At 41.9% G+C, this 16,734-nt stretch overlaps 1 protein-coding gene across 3 annotated transcripts in view; it reads left to right on the forward strand.

Moving 5' to 3' along the window:
• Positions 1-16,734, forward strand: part of crfb1 (cytokine receptor family member b1) — an 82,026-nt gene that overhangs the window by 10,305 nt on the left and 54,987 nt on the right. For all 3 annotated transcript variants that reach the window (XM_088383554.1, XM_088383553.1, XM_088383552.1), the window contains 3 exons: positions 4,562-4,682; positions 9,564-9,727; positions 12,015-12,181. In XM_088383554.1, the coding sequence (XP_088239680.1) occupies positions 4,562-4,682; positions 9,564-9,727; positions 12,015-12,181 (452 nt within the window). The remainder of the gene's footprint in view (positions 1-4,561; positions 4,683-9,563; positions 9,728-12,014; positions 12,182-16,734) is intronic.

Here is a 16,734-nt window from a genome sequence, read left to right on the forward strand (position 1 = left end):
ACTGTGCAAGTCTTTAGCAGCCTCTCCTCTTAGATTCTCATGATGATGATTCAGGGCTGGACCGTCCACCATTCTCAAATGCATCCATCTTGTCTTTGTTCTTTCAGTCTATTTTTTTGATCTGCGACTGTGTGTATTCCACCAACTGTATGGTTCTTGTCCTGTGAAGAGCCGTGCTTGCCCCCTTTAAGCATGATAATAGTTCCTGTTGTTCTCCCAAAGGTCAAAGGTGTCTCATGACCAGGGACAGTCCTCTGTTGATTTTGAGGCAGCCAGTAGAGTACAAGGACTCAGTTCAGGACTTGTGCCATGCGCTAGGGCAGAACACACTGGACACAAATTTCACAAAACTATCTTCGTGTTATCAGTCTTCATGTGTAGTATTTGTTCCTTACACCCCAAATCTTCCTATTAACATTTTGTATCCTATCAGTTGCGCACACTCATCATCTTACTATCAAGCCGCCCTTATCAAATGTTTTTTTTTTTTTTGAGTAATCCATCCACCCTACCCATTAACACGGCTAAAATCCTCGTTCCAGTGTTTATCATCAAATAAAGTTCCGAAATCCTTTATAATAAACTGTAATGTAATTTAACAATCTACCAACATGGTTGTATATGCGGTGAGTGTTATTGTTCAATCTATAGGTCATACAGCGCCTGTGTTCCAACTATGACACTCCTCCTTGGTTTACCATCTCATAAATTATTGTTGTCAGCAGCGCTAAATGATAGTGCTTGAAAGTGAATGTCTTATCGCCCAATTTAAAACACATGCCGCATTTGAGCGAGTATTTATTCATTTATTTGCCATCCTCATGTTAGCTGGCATGTGTCAGAATTAAAATGTAATTTTGCTTTTAATTTTAAGTCTTTCAAAATTGCTATATCCTTACTGCACCGAGATAAACTGTTAAATATATCTTTAAAAACAAACAAAAACAATCTATGCTCCTGTTAGCCTGCAATTGTCCAGATCAAAAATGTTATTTTCTTTTAATTGTCTTTCTTTTGAACCTCTAAATCGCTCATGTTGCTAACTTAACCTAACCTTAAAGAAAGGACAAACAGGTTACTCCCAATAGCTCCTCATTATTTACGAGTTAGCCCCCCCCTTTCTTGAACATTCTCTGATCCATGCAGTCTTCCTCCTCACACCCCTGCACCCACACAGGGTGTGCACATAAACGCACACACCGAGCGCGCACACAATCGCACGTACACACACACACACACGCATCCACACGCACGCACGCACGCACGCACGCACGCACAATCCATCTCTCATGTAGCTTCTTTGCCACTTTCTATCGGTCAATACCATTCACAATTTGCGCTTCCACATCAGCATATACATTCCTTCAATCTCACTGCTTCAAACATTCACTGAGAAACTCACACTGTCCCTGCCCCGCCCGGGCCATAGCCCCCCCCCCGTGCGAGGGGGGGGGTCGCGGCATCAATGTTGACCGGTTACAGGCTGGCCATTTCCTGCAACAATCATGATGCCGGCCCACCGCCCGCACGAGCATAGCACAGGCCCACGCGCACAGCCCAGACCCGCGACTACGCGCGAGTGCAGGCACGCTCATCAGTCTCAACTTCTCAAAGGGCAGGCCAACTTTGCTGTTGCGCCCTTCATCATGTTCACATTCGACATCTTTCAATGTCTTCTACACAACATTTGTTGTCTCTTATTCTCATCCTATCAAGCCACCGTTCTAGTAACTTTCTGCCACACACGTCTTATTTTCTCTATTGCACACACGCCCTATTTTCTCTACTGCCACACCTTGCTCATCTTAGTTTCTCTAACCAACTTAAACACACCATTGTACACTTCTCAATTTCCCTATTATCGCTCAAAAGCCTCCTAAACATTCTCCATTACTGATTTCTTCCATAGAACACACATCTCACTCACACACACTGATATACACACCCACTCATGAGGATCCTCTGCGCGCACACACACTCTCCCCCCAATTTGGTTCATTTTGGATATTTTAGCGGTCTGATCTCTCACAGGAGGAACTGTTACCACCGGATATTTTTTGAGGAGGCCTCACTTCCCCTCGGGGATCTCTTTATTAACCCCAGCTATTTGAATACGATCGTCACCGCACCCTTGTCCGCCACGACGAAGCACTAGGTCCCTGACCTATCCTTAGTACGCGTAAGTCCCTGACTTTACCGTACACGTTACACACGTAAGTTCCAAACTTATTCACCGTATGTATCTTAACTTCATGCACTCCTTATTTGATCTGAACGACAGTCTCCTCTTAAATTTCCTCTTTCAATTTGCAGCATTTCGACTTATAGTAACAGGTATTCTGCTTACCTTATCGGTGATGAGGAGACGTCGTACCAGCTCAACGTTGTGCGCTTATTCCAAACGGTTCGCCGACCGGGAGACAGTGTCCCTGACACTGTCCGGTGTCTTGGCTAAAGACCACGAGTTGTCAATTACCCTTCTCTTGACATCACGTCGGGGTCACCAAGAAATTGTTAGGTTACGGATTCTAGTTATTGATCTGACTCCAAATTGTGATCAACACTTAACTCATAAATTGCTATGCCCTAATCCACACACTGGCGCACCTAACAATTTTGCGAGTTCGTTCTGTCAAAGAGAAGACCAGTAGATCAATTAGACCAAATTTACCAATTATTTATTCCTGACAAAGCGCACTAATACAGGCCTGGGTCCCGGGTCCCTCACACTAAAGCTCGTGCGTTTTTGTGACCACCAAAAGACGACACATTCTTCCGGGTTGCCCAGTTTTAAAGAAACACAATATGAATATTAAAGCATGCAAAATATTGTGAGATGATTGGTGGATGGCCATCTCCTCCCCGTCCAGGTGTCGCTGAGGTCAGGCGGTTGGGTTTTCCCCTCGATGCCCAGTCCCATAGATGTGCTGTTGTTCTCCTTTCTCACCGACCTTGAGATTATCTCGTCCGGTACTCCCTGTCTGGGCCTATACACAACACTTCCAAGAAAACAAGTTCATGCAGTTTGCCTGCACATTCCTCGGCCCCCACCAATCCACACGAGCACTTCAATACTAGATATTAATATGATTATAAGTTTAATACAACCTTAAAAAATATGTTTGCAAACTCCCAAAAACACATTTTCCTTTATAAACAACATTTTTAACGAACCATCCGTGTCACTCCAAATCATTAAACCCACCGAAATATTCATCCGCTGTTTCAAAAAACAAACAAACAAAAAAAAAAACAGCTGTCGATTCCGGACCTACGTGCGCCGCTGACGTCAGCTTCGTTGTCAGTTGGCAGCTCCAATTATTCCACAGATCTACGTATATAACTATATTGTAGCGTTACCAAAGTACCAGGTATGTGGGTTTGGTAACAGGCTCTTTATTTCACAAATCAAGAGCTCAACATGTGAGCCAACAACTACTGAACTGTAACGATAAAAACATATACAAGTTGCTACACGAAATAAAATATATCAAATAACGATAACATAAATAGTTCACCAAGCGTCCTGGATCGCTCTTCCGGCTCCCCCCCTGCTGCCTTCACGGCCTCCCTAGAAAATCGGAAACCACTGAAGTCTAACAACATACACGTTGCTACTCTAAATAAACTATATGTCAAATAACTATAACATAAATAACAAGTTTATCGAATAATCTGTGTCACTCCAAATCATTAAATCTCCCAACTTCGGTCTTACAAAGTCAGTGAATGGAACTCATTGTCAGTGAGGCTCCAATTAGTCCACAGCCATAGTGTGCCCTCATGCGGTTTAAAGTGAAAATAACATGTGAAGTGGTCAACTATACTACTAAGTAAGTAAATTGTTAATGATCAAGTAAAGATTTGTGAAAAAATTCATATAGTCAAAGTCAAAGTCAGCTTTATTGTCAATTTCTCCACATGCCAAAGACACACAAAGAAACCGAAATTTTGTTCCCCATCCCACGGTGACAAGACATGGCCCACAATAGACAATCAAGTAAACAAGTAAACAACAGCGTGCTGAATAAATAATGAATAAATAACACAACAAATAAATAAATAAGAGGAGCAAAAAGGAGCAAGTGAGCGTACAGCAGACATTCCAGACAATAGCGCAACAGTGCCGCACGCTACGCAGAAGGGGGTAGCGAGTTCAGGGTCCTAACAGCCTGGAGAAAGAAGCTGTTGGCGAGTCTGGTGGTGCGGGAGCGCAGGCTCCTGTACCTCTTCCCAGAGGGCAGAAGGTCAAACAAAGAGTGAGCCGAGTGACTCACATCACTCGCAATCGAGGTTGCCTTGCGGGCGATAGATACGTGTATGTTGTTAGACTTCAGTAGTTTCCAATTTTCTAGGGAGGCCGTGAAGGCAGCAGGGGGGGAGGCGGAAGAGCGATAGATAGATTAATCTCTCCTTAGTATAAATCGCCCCCCACCCACATTATGAAAAAACCCACGATTTATAGTCCGAAAAATACGGTAATAAAATTATGATGATGCTTTGTGTTTGTGTTTCTGTAACTTTATTTGCGACACTAACGTGACTATCATGTTTTATACAGTCCTTGGTACACTTCCTGCGCCATTGAATCTGTCTGTTAACTCCGTTAACTTCCTTCACATCCTCCATTGGGATCCTGGGCCTGGAACCCCACGAGGTGTACAGTACACGGTCTTCTCAAGGTACAGTAAATTCATGAAACATATTTTTTCGTAATCCAACTATGACAGAATTTCAATGGAGTGGAAACTGTCAGGAGTCTCATGTAAGCATTTTAAATGTGCTTGCTCTTCGTATTGCAAGGAAGCATTGGATGTTTGAACGTAGCATTGTTATAACTTTATTTGTATACAGGGTCTGGCAAAATGATCGGACCCATTTGTAGGTTTAATAAAATGCAAATAAATTAAAGAAATAAAACCGTTTTTTTCTTAATTTTCGAAAAGGATACATAATTTTGTTTTGTTTTGCTTTGTTTCGTTTCATTTCGTTTTCGTTTCGTTTTCGAATAATGTTATTTTGTTTCGTTTCAGTTGCTAACATGAATTGGACCGGTGAGCATTGCGCCTTCATTGTGGAAATGTTGATCAAGAACAAATCTATAACTGCAACACAATGGGCGTTCCGTTTGCGCTTCAAATTTGGTAGACATGAACCCGTACCTGCTCGAAACACGATCGTGTTATGGGTTACTAACTTCAAAGCGAGTGGATCAGCATTGAAACGAAAATCAACCTGCCGACCTTACACCGCCAGAACTCCAGAAAATGTGGCAGCGGTAAGACCAAAATAACATTATTCGAAAACGAAACAAAAATGAAAGGAAACAAAACAAAACAAAATGGGATTATATGTACTTTTTGAAAATAAAAATAAACATTTTTGTTTCTTTGATTTAATTTCTCATTTCCCCTATTAGGAGTTTTGAGTTTTTCCTTGCCCTCCTGGGAGTTTAAGATCAGGGGATGTTTGAGAATAAATGTCAATTTTCGCACATGTCCTGTGTATATAAGTTAAAGTTAAAGTCCCAATGATCGTCACACACACATCTGAGTGTGGTGAAATTTGTCCTCTGCATTTAACCCATCCCCATGTGATTTTAATCCATCCCCTGGGGGAGAGGGGAGCAGTGAGCAGCAGCGGTGCCGCCCTCGGGAATCATTTGGTGATCTAACCCCCCAATTCCAACCCATGATGCTGAGTGCCAAGCAGGGAGGCAATGGGTCCCATTTTTATAGTCTTTGTTATGACCCGGCCGAGGTTTGAACCCACAACCTTCCAGTCTCAGGGAGGACACTCTACCATCAGTGGCCTAATGGTAGAGTGTCCTCCCTGAGACTGGAAGGTTGTGGGTTCAAACCCCAGCTGGGTCATACCAAAGACAATCAGTGGCCTAATGGTAGAGTGTCCTCCCTGAGACTGAAAGGTTGTGGGTTCAAACCCTGGCCGGGTCATGAGGATAAGCGTTCAGAAAATGGATGGATGCTGTGTTTGTGATAAAGCTATCTTGATTTACTATATTAGTGGAAAATATCTCAGTGCTTGAAACCAACATCCCATGACTAATGGAACAACTTAGTTCTACAGAGGATCTGCTGCCATAGAGAGCTTCGTGAGTCTCAATGCACCGTCGAAAGTACCTCCCTCCCGTCCTTGTCAATATTACCTTTCCTGTTCAGGATCACATGGTATGTAGAACCAAAAGTGCCAAAATGGACGCATGCATGGTGGACGCATGCATGGTGGACGCATGCATGGTGGACGCATGCATGGTGGACGCATGCATGGTGGACGCATGCATGGACGCATGCATGGACGCATGCATGGACGCATGCATGGACGCATGCATGGACGCATGCATGGACGCATGCATGGACGCATGCATGGACGCATGCATGGACGCATGCATGGACGCATGCATGGATAAAAGATCAAGCAGACCATGAAATTCATTCATTCTAAGCCGCTAATTCTCATAAGGGTGTGAGACAACCAGGCGGGGGACAACCTGAACTGGTTGCCAGAATTGTTTAATTCAAATTTTCAGTAAATGTTTTATTTATTGATTAAAATTGAATTCAATAAATCAAACACATGTGCCTTGAAACAAAATAGATAGATAGATAGATAGATAGATAGATAGATAGATAGATAGATAGATAGATAGATAGATAGATAGATAGATAGATAGATAGATAGATAGACTGCTCAAAAAAATTAAAGGAACAGTTTTTTATCAGGGTATGGCATGAATTCAATTCCACTTTTCTGATAAGGTTTTGGTCAGGTACGCGGCAGAGGGGGTTGTTAATATGTTTCAGCTGTATTGTTGTTGATGGAATTATCAACAAGTGCACTAGAGGGGCAACAATGAGATGGTCCCCAAAACAGGACTGGTTTTGCAAGTGGAGGCTATTTCAAATTTCTCCCTCTTGATCTTTTTTAACCGGTTTTCCACAAGTGTTGGCTTTAGCTAGAGTCATTATCACGACTGGGAGCATGAGGCGATTTCTTAACCTTCCTGAAGTTGATTAGATTGTCCAACTCCTCCAGGATGGCACATCCATACGTGCTGTTGCAAGAAGATTTGATGTGTCTCCCAGTACAATCTCCAGAGCATGGAGGAGATTCCAGGAGTAAGGCAGTTACTCTAGGAGAGCTGGACAGGGCCGTAGACAGTCTTCATCCAATCAGCAGGACCGATATCTGCTGCTTTGTGCAAGGAGAAACAGGTTGAGCACTGCCCGAGTCCTACAGAATGACCTTCAACAGGCTACTGGTGTGAATGTCTCTGTCCAAACAGTCAGAAACAGACTTCACGAGGGTGGCCTCAGGGCACGACGTCCTGTAGTGTACCCTGTGCTTACTGCTCAGCACTGTGGAGCTCGATTGGCATTTACCATAGAACACCAAAATTGGCAGGTCCGCCACTGGCGCCCTGTGCTTTTCACAGATGACAGCGGATTTACCCTGAGCACCTGTGATAGACGTGAAAGGGTCTGGAGAAGCCAAGGAGAGCGCTATACTGCAACATCATTTAGCATGACCGGTATACTGAGCCATCTGTAGGCTGAAAACATTTATTTCCATCAAAAGATGGGGCATCATTTTGTTCCTGAGACATTAAACTGTCCATATCAGTATAGATATCCAACATTTTTGTTGTCACCATTGAAATCTGATGTATTTTCAAAGTGTTCCTTTAATTTTTTTGAGCAATGTAGATAGATAGATACTTTGATACTTTGTTGAACCCCGGTGGAAATTCAGGAGCCAACAGTTAGATACAGTAACACACAGATGGATAAAAAGATAGACAATACTAACATCGATAACAGAAGATAGCATATTAATAAATAATTAATAGATCAAATAAATAAATAGATCAAATGAATAAACAAATAGTTTAATAATTAATGGAACAAATAAATAAACAGTGTCACTTGAGCGCGCCCCCAAACCCCGCGACGAGTTAAAAATTATCACGGCATCAGGAAGGAATGAACCCCTCAACCTCTCCGTGGAGCAAGACGGTGTCAGCAGCCTGTCACTAAATCTGCTCATCCGCCCAGTGACTGTGCTGTACAGTGGGTGTTCGGGGTTGTCTTTGATAGACAGCAGCCTCGCCAACACTTGCTGACCTGCTGCAGATGCCAGATCAGGTAGCTCCGTGCTCACGACAGCAGGCGCCTTCCTCACTAGTTTATTCGCCTTCACCTTCACACTAATAATAATAGTTAGAAAGAGCACCACTCTGTCCACCCTAACAATAATAATTCATTCAATTTATGTAGCACTTTTCAAGTACCCAAAGACGCTTAGTTGGTTTATGTATTCACACCAACGAAGAACGGAATGGCGCCACCCAACGTATCAGAGTATGCCACTAGCTCTGTATCAATCCATTATTCTGGAATTGATTTGCCCTGACTTGATGAGCAAGCTAACCAATCATGTGAGCACCTGCCCAACAAACTTTGATGGGTGAGTTTGACAGTTAAAATAAATTCATTGCACACTGTAACACAGCCCATGAAAATTGTAATGCAAGAGAGGGATAATTATGTAGCTATGTTTTCCTATAACCATCCATCCATTTTCTGACCTGCTTTTCCTCATGAGGGCCACGGGCAGGCTCGAGCCTATGCCAGCTGACTTCGGAAAGTGGGCAGAGGACACCCTGAACTGGTTGCCAGACAATCACACAGCACACAATTCAACAACCATTCGCACTCTTATTTACAAGGGAAATTTAATTAATTGACACATTTAATAACACATTGGTTTATTTAATTCCATATTTAATTAATGATATGTCCACACTGTTTGGTATCCAGTAGTGTCCAGTCTCCAATCAGGTAAGTTATTGTGTATTTGCGTAGGTGAGCTGATGACTAGTTGTGCCGACCGACAGGTATGGATGGGTTTTTGTATGTGTATGTGGGATCTATGTCTCGGAGTGCGAGTGTGGTTTCTGGAACAGAGAAGAACAAGTCACCAACGACTCTCAAGGATGATATAAGGCATATTAAATCCAGTGAATGGGCCTAAATAACGTCATATGGGCTGATAATGTAGTGCTAGCTAATACGCACATGAAGGCAGCAAGAGAACTTAATCTTGGCTGATAGGATAATTAATTCACATCAGATGGCGACACCACTTACCTCATATGGAGGCACCTGCAGGAAACCCATTCCTTGTAACAGTTATAGTGAATAGTTTGCTTTATGTTTATTTATTGATTTATTTTATCTTTTTAGATTGAACAGCCCTAATGCCATTATTTATTGATTGCATTTTGCATATTTGACCTTCTCATGGCCCTCAAGTCTTTAAGTATCAGGACGTTTGAACATATTACAAGTCAGGATTTATTCCAACTATAAATTACATTCTTCCATGACGCTTATGAATTCCAATTAGAAATCACTTAAAATTAATGTCTTGACATTACTTACTGTAAATGTAGTCATTATTGCCTTAATTTACTTATTTGTCATAATGTTGAGGTTGAACGCAGCACAGGAAACTTGAATACGTTGAAAAATGTCTTTGTGCAGGTTAAGCGGCGAAAAGGTAAAAGAAGCACTGAATGACTACACAACTGCAACGTCTTTACAGCTGAGGTTGGATGATTATAAGTATTATTTGACTGTCCGAGCATTCTTCAATGGAACCTGGTCTCCAGAGTCTGAACAAATCTCGTTCACTCCTTTTGAACAAAGTATGTAAGCATGAACATTTTTACATGAAAACTTTTGTTTAATCCCACTTAAAACATGAAGCATATGGTGCACAAATATGGTGTTAAAGTTTCATTTACTATTAGATGCAGCAATGGGGCCCGACATCTTCTTTGGTGGTCTAGTTTCTTCAGTTGTTTACTTCTGTAAACACTGTGCCACGTGATGTCTTTTTTTGTGTGTGTACTTAACACGTTTTTTGTTCGTATGTATGTCACATAATGGATGTGTTGCGTTCAGAATTACTGTATTTTTCGGACTAAAAGTTGCTCCGGAATATACGTCGCATTAGCCATAAAATGCACAATAAAGTGAAAAAAAACCCATATAAGTCGCTCCGGAGTATAAGTCGCATTTTGGGGGAAATTTATTCGACAAAATACAACACCAAGAACAGACATGAACGAGCAACAACAGGCTAAACGATAGGTATGCTAACGAGACATAAACACAAACGAAGAGCTGAGAACAGGCCTGACGTAACATTCAGAGTTATTCAAATTACTATTACATAAATAACACGTTTATCAAACTATCTGTGTCTCTCCAATTCATTAAATCCATCGATCGTCCTTTATGGAAACGATGCCGCGTATTCGCCGCGCCGCTGACGTCTAAATATTCTAAATATTCCACAGACCCATATAACGATATATAAAGTATACATCAAATAACTATCATATAAACAACATTATCATCAAACCATCTGTGTCACTCCAAATCATTAAATCCATCGACCAAATTCCTCGTCCTTTGTCAACCACGTCGCGTGTGCGCCGCTGACGTCAGCCTTGTTGTTATTCCACAGATTAATATATAACTATATTGCAGCGTTAACAAAGTACCAGGAAAGACGTGGGTTTGGTAAACGGCTCTTTATTTAACAAAACAAGAGTTCAACGAACCAACAACTACTGAACTGTAACGATAAAAACATATACAAGTTGCTACACGAAATAAAATATATCAAATAACTATCATATAAACAACAATATAAAACCATCTGTGTCACTCCAAATCATTAAATCCATCGATCAAATTCCTCGTCCTTTGTCAACAACGCCGTGCGTGCGCCGCTGACGTCAGCTTCGTCGTTATTCCACAGATCTAGAATATAATAATATTGTAGCGTTAACAAAGTACCAGGAAAGACGTGGGTTTGGTAAACGGCTCTTTATTTAACAAAACAAGAGTTCAATGAGCCAACAACTACTGAACTGTAACGATAAAAACATATACAAGTTGCTACGCAAAATAAAATATATCAAATAACTATAACATAAATAGTTCACCGCCACATGGCCCCAAGCACCGGCGTCGACTTCCAGGCGTATGGCGGCGTGAAATTCCATCCCCGGAGGTGGCACTTCCAGCCACGGAGGTGGAAGAGAGTTCCATAGAATAGGACCAGGCGTGCGTAAAAGCCATGTCCGAGCCCCATCCACCGTCCTCGGACAGCCACCCGGCCGAGCGCCGGCCCCCGACTTCCATCCACGGAGGTGAAAGAGAGCTCCGTAGAGTAGGACCGGACATGTGTAAAAGCCATAATAGTTTTTCAAACGTTCTGTGTCACTCCAAATCATTAAATCCTTCAAACTCTTCATCCTCCGTGTCACTTACAAACAAAGCCGCTAATGATGCCGGTAGTATGTGGGGCCCTTCGTCATCTTCGTCATCCCGTGATCGAATCCTTTGTCCTTTATGTAAACAACCACCACGCCGCGCCGCTGACGTCACTTGCAGTTCCAACTACAGTAATCCCTTGCAACATTGCGGTTCATTTTATCGCGGTTTCACTTTTTTTTTTTTTTTGTTTTTTTTAATTTTTAAAATTCGTGAAAAAAATCACATAAGTCGCTTCTCATTATAAGTCGCCCCCCCCCCAACTGTGAAAAAACCTGCGACTTGTAGTACGTAAAATACGGTAGAAGGTTTTGTGGAAAATAATAACACATGACACATTGGCTGTGAGAGTGGGAAGTTCATTTGTTAATGCAAAGGTTCAGTTTATATGCCTTAATAAGTGACATGTAGGCATCTTATCAAATGCACAAGGGCATCATATACGCTAGCAACAGACAGTAATTACGCTTGAGCGCGATGGGTTTAATTTAATAGATAATGGCTTTAATTAATTCTCCAAAATGATCACATTTGATTTTGTAAGAAGAAGAACCACATAAAAAATGAGGATTTGGCAAAAAATCCCAATTGGGCATCAAGCCCTGCTGTGTGATGTTAAAAAATATGTTGTTTTATTGTTCCTAGCTCTGATAGGTCCTCCAAAGGTAATGGTGACTGACTGTGGCAACTGCATTCTTATCAACATATCCCTGCCCAAGGCTGACAATAGCTCAGGAATACCAAACAATGACATCCTGGCCTTCTACAAAGGAAAGTTCAGGGTCTTGTGGAAGAAATCTAACAAAACTGAGGTAAGGAATTCTACTCACAGATGTAAAAGTACAGTAATCCCTCGGTACATAGCAGTTCGTTTATTGCGGTTTCACGACATCGCGGATTTTTTTTCCAAATTAAAGAAAATTCAAATTCAAAATAAAACTTCTTATTTGGGGAATTATGGCTCGGAAGTTGCCCACACGCCAGCAGAAGGCAGGGAGTGCCCACACAATTGTTGTGCGTACACTTGTACCTTTTTATAAAAAAAATGTTATAATAATGAGTTTGGAAACATATTTACAGTGTTGTACCTTGTTATAAAATATTGCTATAATAATAAAAGAGTTCTAAAAACATTTACAGTATGTACACTTGTACCTTGTTATAAAAAATAATTATAATAATAAAAGCTGTTCCAAAAACATATTTACAGTATGGTTGGGGGAGCAAAAACTCCAAACTCGTGTCTTAAATGTTTCTACAGAGGTAGCAGTTCTAATGTCCATTGGTAGGGCATTCCAAAGCTCTGGAGCCCGAATAGAAAATGCTCTAGACCCTGCAGACATTTTTTGGCTCTCGGGGTCATCAAAAGACTAGCGTTTTGCGAGCGGAGGAACGTCAGGAACGACTAGGTCAGCGATATATGAGGGTGCTAAACCATGCAAGGATTTATAAATTAATAGGAGAACCTTGAAGTCACATCTTAAATGGACTAGGAGCCAGTGTAAGTTGGCTAATATTGGGTTAATGTGATCAAATTTTCTTAGCAGCCTTGAAGCAGCATTTTGCACTAACTGTAGACTTTTGATACTGGACTTAGGAAGACCACAGAGTAATGCGTTACAGTAGTCCAGGCGCGACGTAATAAACACATGTATAATAGTTTCCGCATCATCGGTTGAGAGAATCGGGTGAATCAGAGGTGAAAAAATGCATTTGTAGTTTTGTTCTTAATGTGCTTATGCAAGGAGAGTGTTTGGTCAAATATTACCCCGAGATTAGTTACAGTATCGCTCTGAGTGATAGTACAGTTATCCATAGTTATAGTGGTTTCCTTAAATAAGTGGTGATAATGAGCTGGACCAGTTATCAACATCTCAGCTTACAGCAATCCGACTACACTAAAAATCAGTTTTACACTCCTCGCTCTTTTTATTTGGAATGCCCTACCCACAGTGTGAGACGATTAGCCCTTAAGGGGGGGGGGGGAAGAGATTGTGCCTTCGTCTCGTAAGAAAAGAAACAAAAAGTAACGCACAAAGTGTTGCGTGCAGATATGGCTATATCAGCAAAACAGTTTAAGCGATATTCCGAGAGATAAAAAGAGAAAGTGACATTCTTTAAGGAAGATCAGAAGGTTCATGACGCATCGTTTGACGTGTTGTTTTCACGATCTGTTCTGGTGGACGCTGAGCTGTCAGCAGCATCTTGTTTGACACAACCGTCATCTCGCCCCTGACCCAGCCGTAATCCTTCTGTTCTGTTGTACAAGATAAGAATAAGCAAGGCAAAGCAGCAAGCATACTGAACAGTAACATTGTGAATAAGTACTCATTAGAGCAGTGTTTCCCAACCACTGTGCCGCGGCACACTGGTGTGCTGTGAACGACGTTCAGCTGTGCCGTGGGATTGTCCAATATTAATTACGGAGCGCATTGTAATCGCCAAAGCACTGGTCAGTTCGCGCAAGGCCTGGTCAGCCACTTGCTAATCGTGCATGTGTGGAGAATCGGAGACTCTTGAGATTTCATATTGTGTCGATCTGATTGTATTGCATCGGCACATATTCAGTTTATGTGTGTGTTGCTGTGTGCTTTTGCTAACAGTGACAGACACTATGGCGGTTGTGGTGCGTTTGTGGTCCAATGGAAATCAGAGCATGCAGTTCAACCGGAGAACCTGGATTGGTTATTTTTCACATACGTAAAATAAGCAGTCAAGTCGAGATTCCTCGACTGTGATAGCCACTCAGCTCCTGTCAGAACAGCAGAGCGTCTTTAAAAGTGACTTTGTTCTTATTGTTGCAATATTTATAGACCTAGTCTAAAACAGTAAACAAAATCACGTTGATTCTTTTATTTTAATCACAATCACTTTAAATAGTTTATTTCTTACACCGTCTAAAACCTTTTTAAAAAACTGTCACTTTTATTTAAAAAAAGGAATACAATTTAAAGAATATTTAGTATTTATTTCTATTAAATTATTCGACTCTCCATACATATATAGGAATAGGGCTGTACGTGTTTCGTTGTAATATACCTGATTTTAATATAGGAGCTTAACAGATTTTTCTTGGTGGTGTGCCGCGAGATTTTTTCCAATGAAAAGGTGTGCCGTGATTGAAAAAAGGTTGGGAAACACTGCATTAGAGAACGCATGATAACATATATATACAATTTTTCTAACAATTCCCCCCTGTTTATCATAAGTTCTCGGGGACTAACTTATCACCCATATGGCCACTTCAAAAGATTTTCAGCCAAGGGATCACATTTCGCAAGAACTAACTTACACTTGGGAGGAAATTGAGTCTTAATCGTCAAAGCCAGAGTCACGAAACAAATCGGACAGGTTTACCACAATGGATTCGCTGACAGAGTCGTCACTAGAGAAAGAACTCCCGTCGATCGAAAGGTCATCCCTTTGGAGTAACGGAAAAGTCTCAGCTGGTGGAGAGATAGCAGTTGTAATTATCTTATTAATTAAGGATCGGAGACAAGGAATGCAGCAACATCCACACAGGGTCAAAATGGCAGAGAAAACGGCAATGGAGACCAGGACCGAGGAAACCAGGGTGCGGTACTTTCCGAACACGTTCAACCAGTCGGTCCAAACCTCCGTGTTCACCCCACTGTGTTCCTTCATCCTCCCATTCAAGGTCCTTAGACCCTCAAGGGCCCGGGACAGGCTTCCGTCGGCTGCAGTATTATTTGGAATAAATGTGCAACATTGCTCACCAAACATGGCGCAGACACCGCCCTCTTTTGAGAGTAGCATGTCAAGGGCCATTCGATTCTGGAAAGCCATGAGGGAAGTAGCGGCCAGTTGGGAGTGGACCGCCTTGAAACCCGCCTCGGTCCAGTTTCCAAGCCTCTGCACGTTGTAGTGGATGTAGTTAATCCTGTCAACATTTTTGTTAAGAGTACACCACCAACACAGGGCGGATTCAAAACCAGCTGCTATCTGATTCACCAGCTTATACTCATCCGGTACTCCTCTAGGAACACCAATGGCGTCTATGTAAATTGGATTAGCTGCGCCCTGCCATTCGGCGTTTCGCTTCGTTCTCGGACAGTATTCGGGCACTACGGACTTAGCAAAAGATGTTAGATCATAAGAGGACATTGGTATCAAATGAACAGGAAACAATAGGGTTACCAAAGCGCAAATTCCAGAGCTGTTTAAAGGCAACCTATCATAAAGTTTGTTACTATTACACCAAAACCAAATATCACTACGAGCAATGGGCAAAAAAGGGGCAGTGACATTGGTCATGGACTCACACCATGGAGTAGGTAGGGCGCCGAGCTTCTCACCAGTACAAGGTAATCTAATGCATGTAAAATTACCCTTAGCTACATCGGACGAAAAAAGGGGTTTATATTTTGTCATAGAGGCAACAGGGTAAACCTTATCCCATTTAAAACAATCATGAGTGGGTGAAATGGATGAGTTTAACATTAAAACAACAGCACACTTAGGAACTATATTTGCAGGTATGATTTTCAAAAGAGGTCTTGGACCCATACATGCAATGCAACTGGTGTTAGCCATTTTTGCGGCTTGCTCACCCATAAGAAGCCAGTTGTTGGTTTGACCGCTTATTCCTGTGGAGGCTACAAAATAGCTGTCTATATCAGTGAGGAGCATACTTGTGATTTTTGCTCCTGCTGACAAGGTGTAATTATTTGTAACGGGACGGTCTGCGATCGACATTGTTTTGTTAATGCAAATAGCAATAGGAAAGTGGGGATCAATTCCAGAGGACCAAGCCCACAGTTGAAAACCCCAACAAGAAGTGTTAAACAAAGTGGCATTTGGAGGACGAATTTGACCATCAGGGAGTGTAAGAGTCAAAAGGAGGCTTGTGCCCAGATTTTTCAAAGTTACTCGTTTAGCAAAGAACACAGCCTCTTCACTGGAACCAGAGGGCCAAAAATCTTGCGTTTGTGTGGTGACAAGGGTGCCCCAGTCGGTGCTAACCGGGTGACCAGTTAAATACCACCAATATCCGAGCCATTTATCCCCAGTAGTGGGGTGACCATTTCGAAAACCTTTCAAACTTTTCATCGGTAAAATAATACAAGATGTATTAGGAGCCACAGTAAACATTAATGAGTTATTGTAAGTCCAAGACAAAAGCCATGGTACGCAAGTTGGAACGCGGACGGTTTCTGGTGTACAAACAACATGATCGAAAGGGGATTTTGTGTTGCGCTTATGTCTAGCAATTTTTTCCCATGAGCCATATTGATTAGAATCAGTTTTGGTAGTTGCCTGAGAGAAGAATGTTCGAGGCTCATGGTACTCTATCCATATGAATAAAATAACCCCCGAAAAAAATATAATGGTAACACAAATCAGC

The sequence above is a fragment of the Syngnathus floridae genome, chromosome 8 (genome assembly GCF_059516105.1).
Source record: "Syngnathus floridae isolate MCC-2025c chromosome 8, RoL_Sflo_1.0, whole genome shotgun sequence".
In the NCBI taxonomy this organism is placed as follows: Eukaryota; Metazoa; Chordata; class Actinopteri; order Syngnathiformes; family Syngnathidae; genus Syngnathus; species Syngnathus floridae.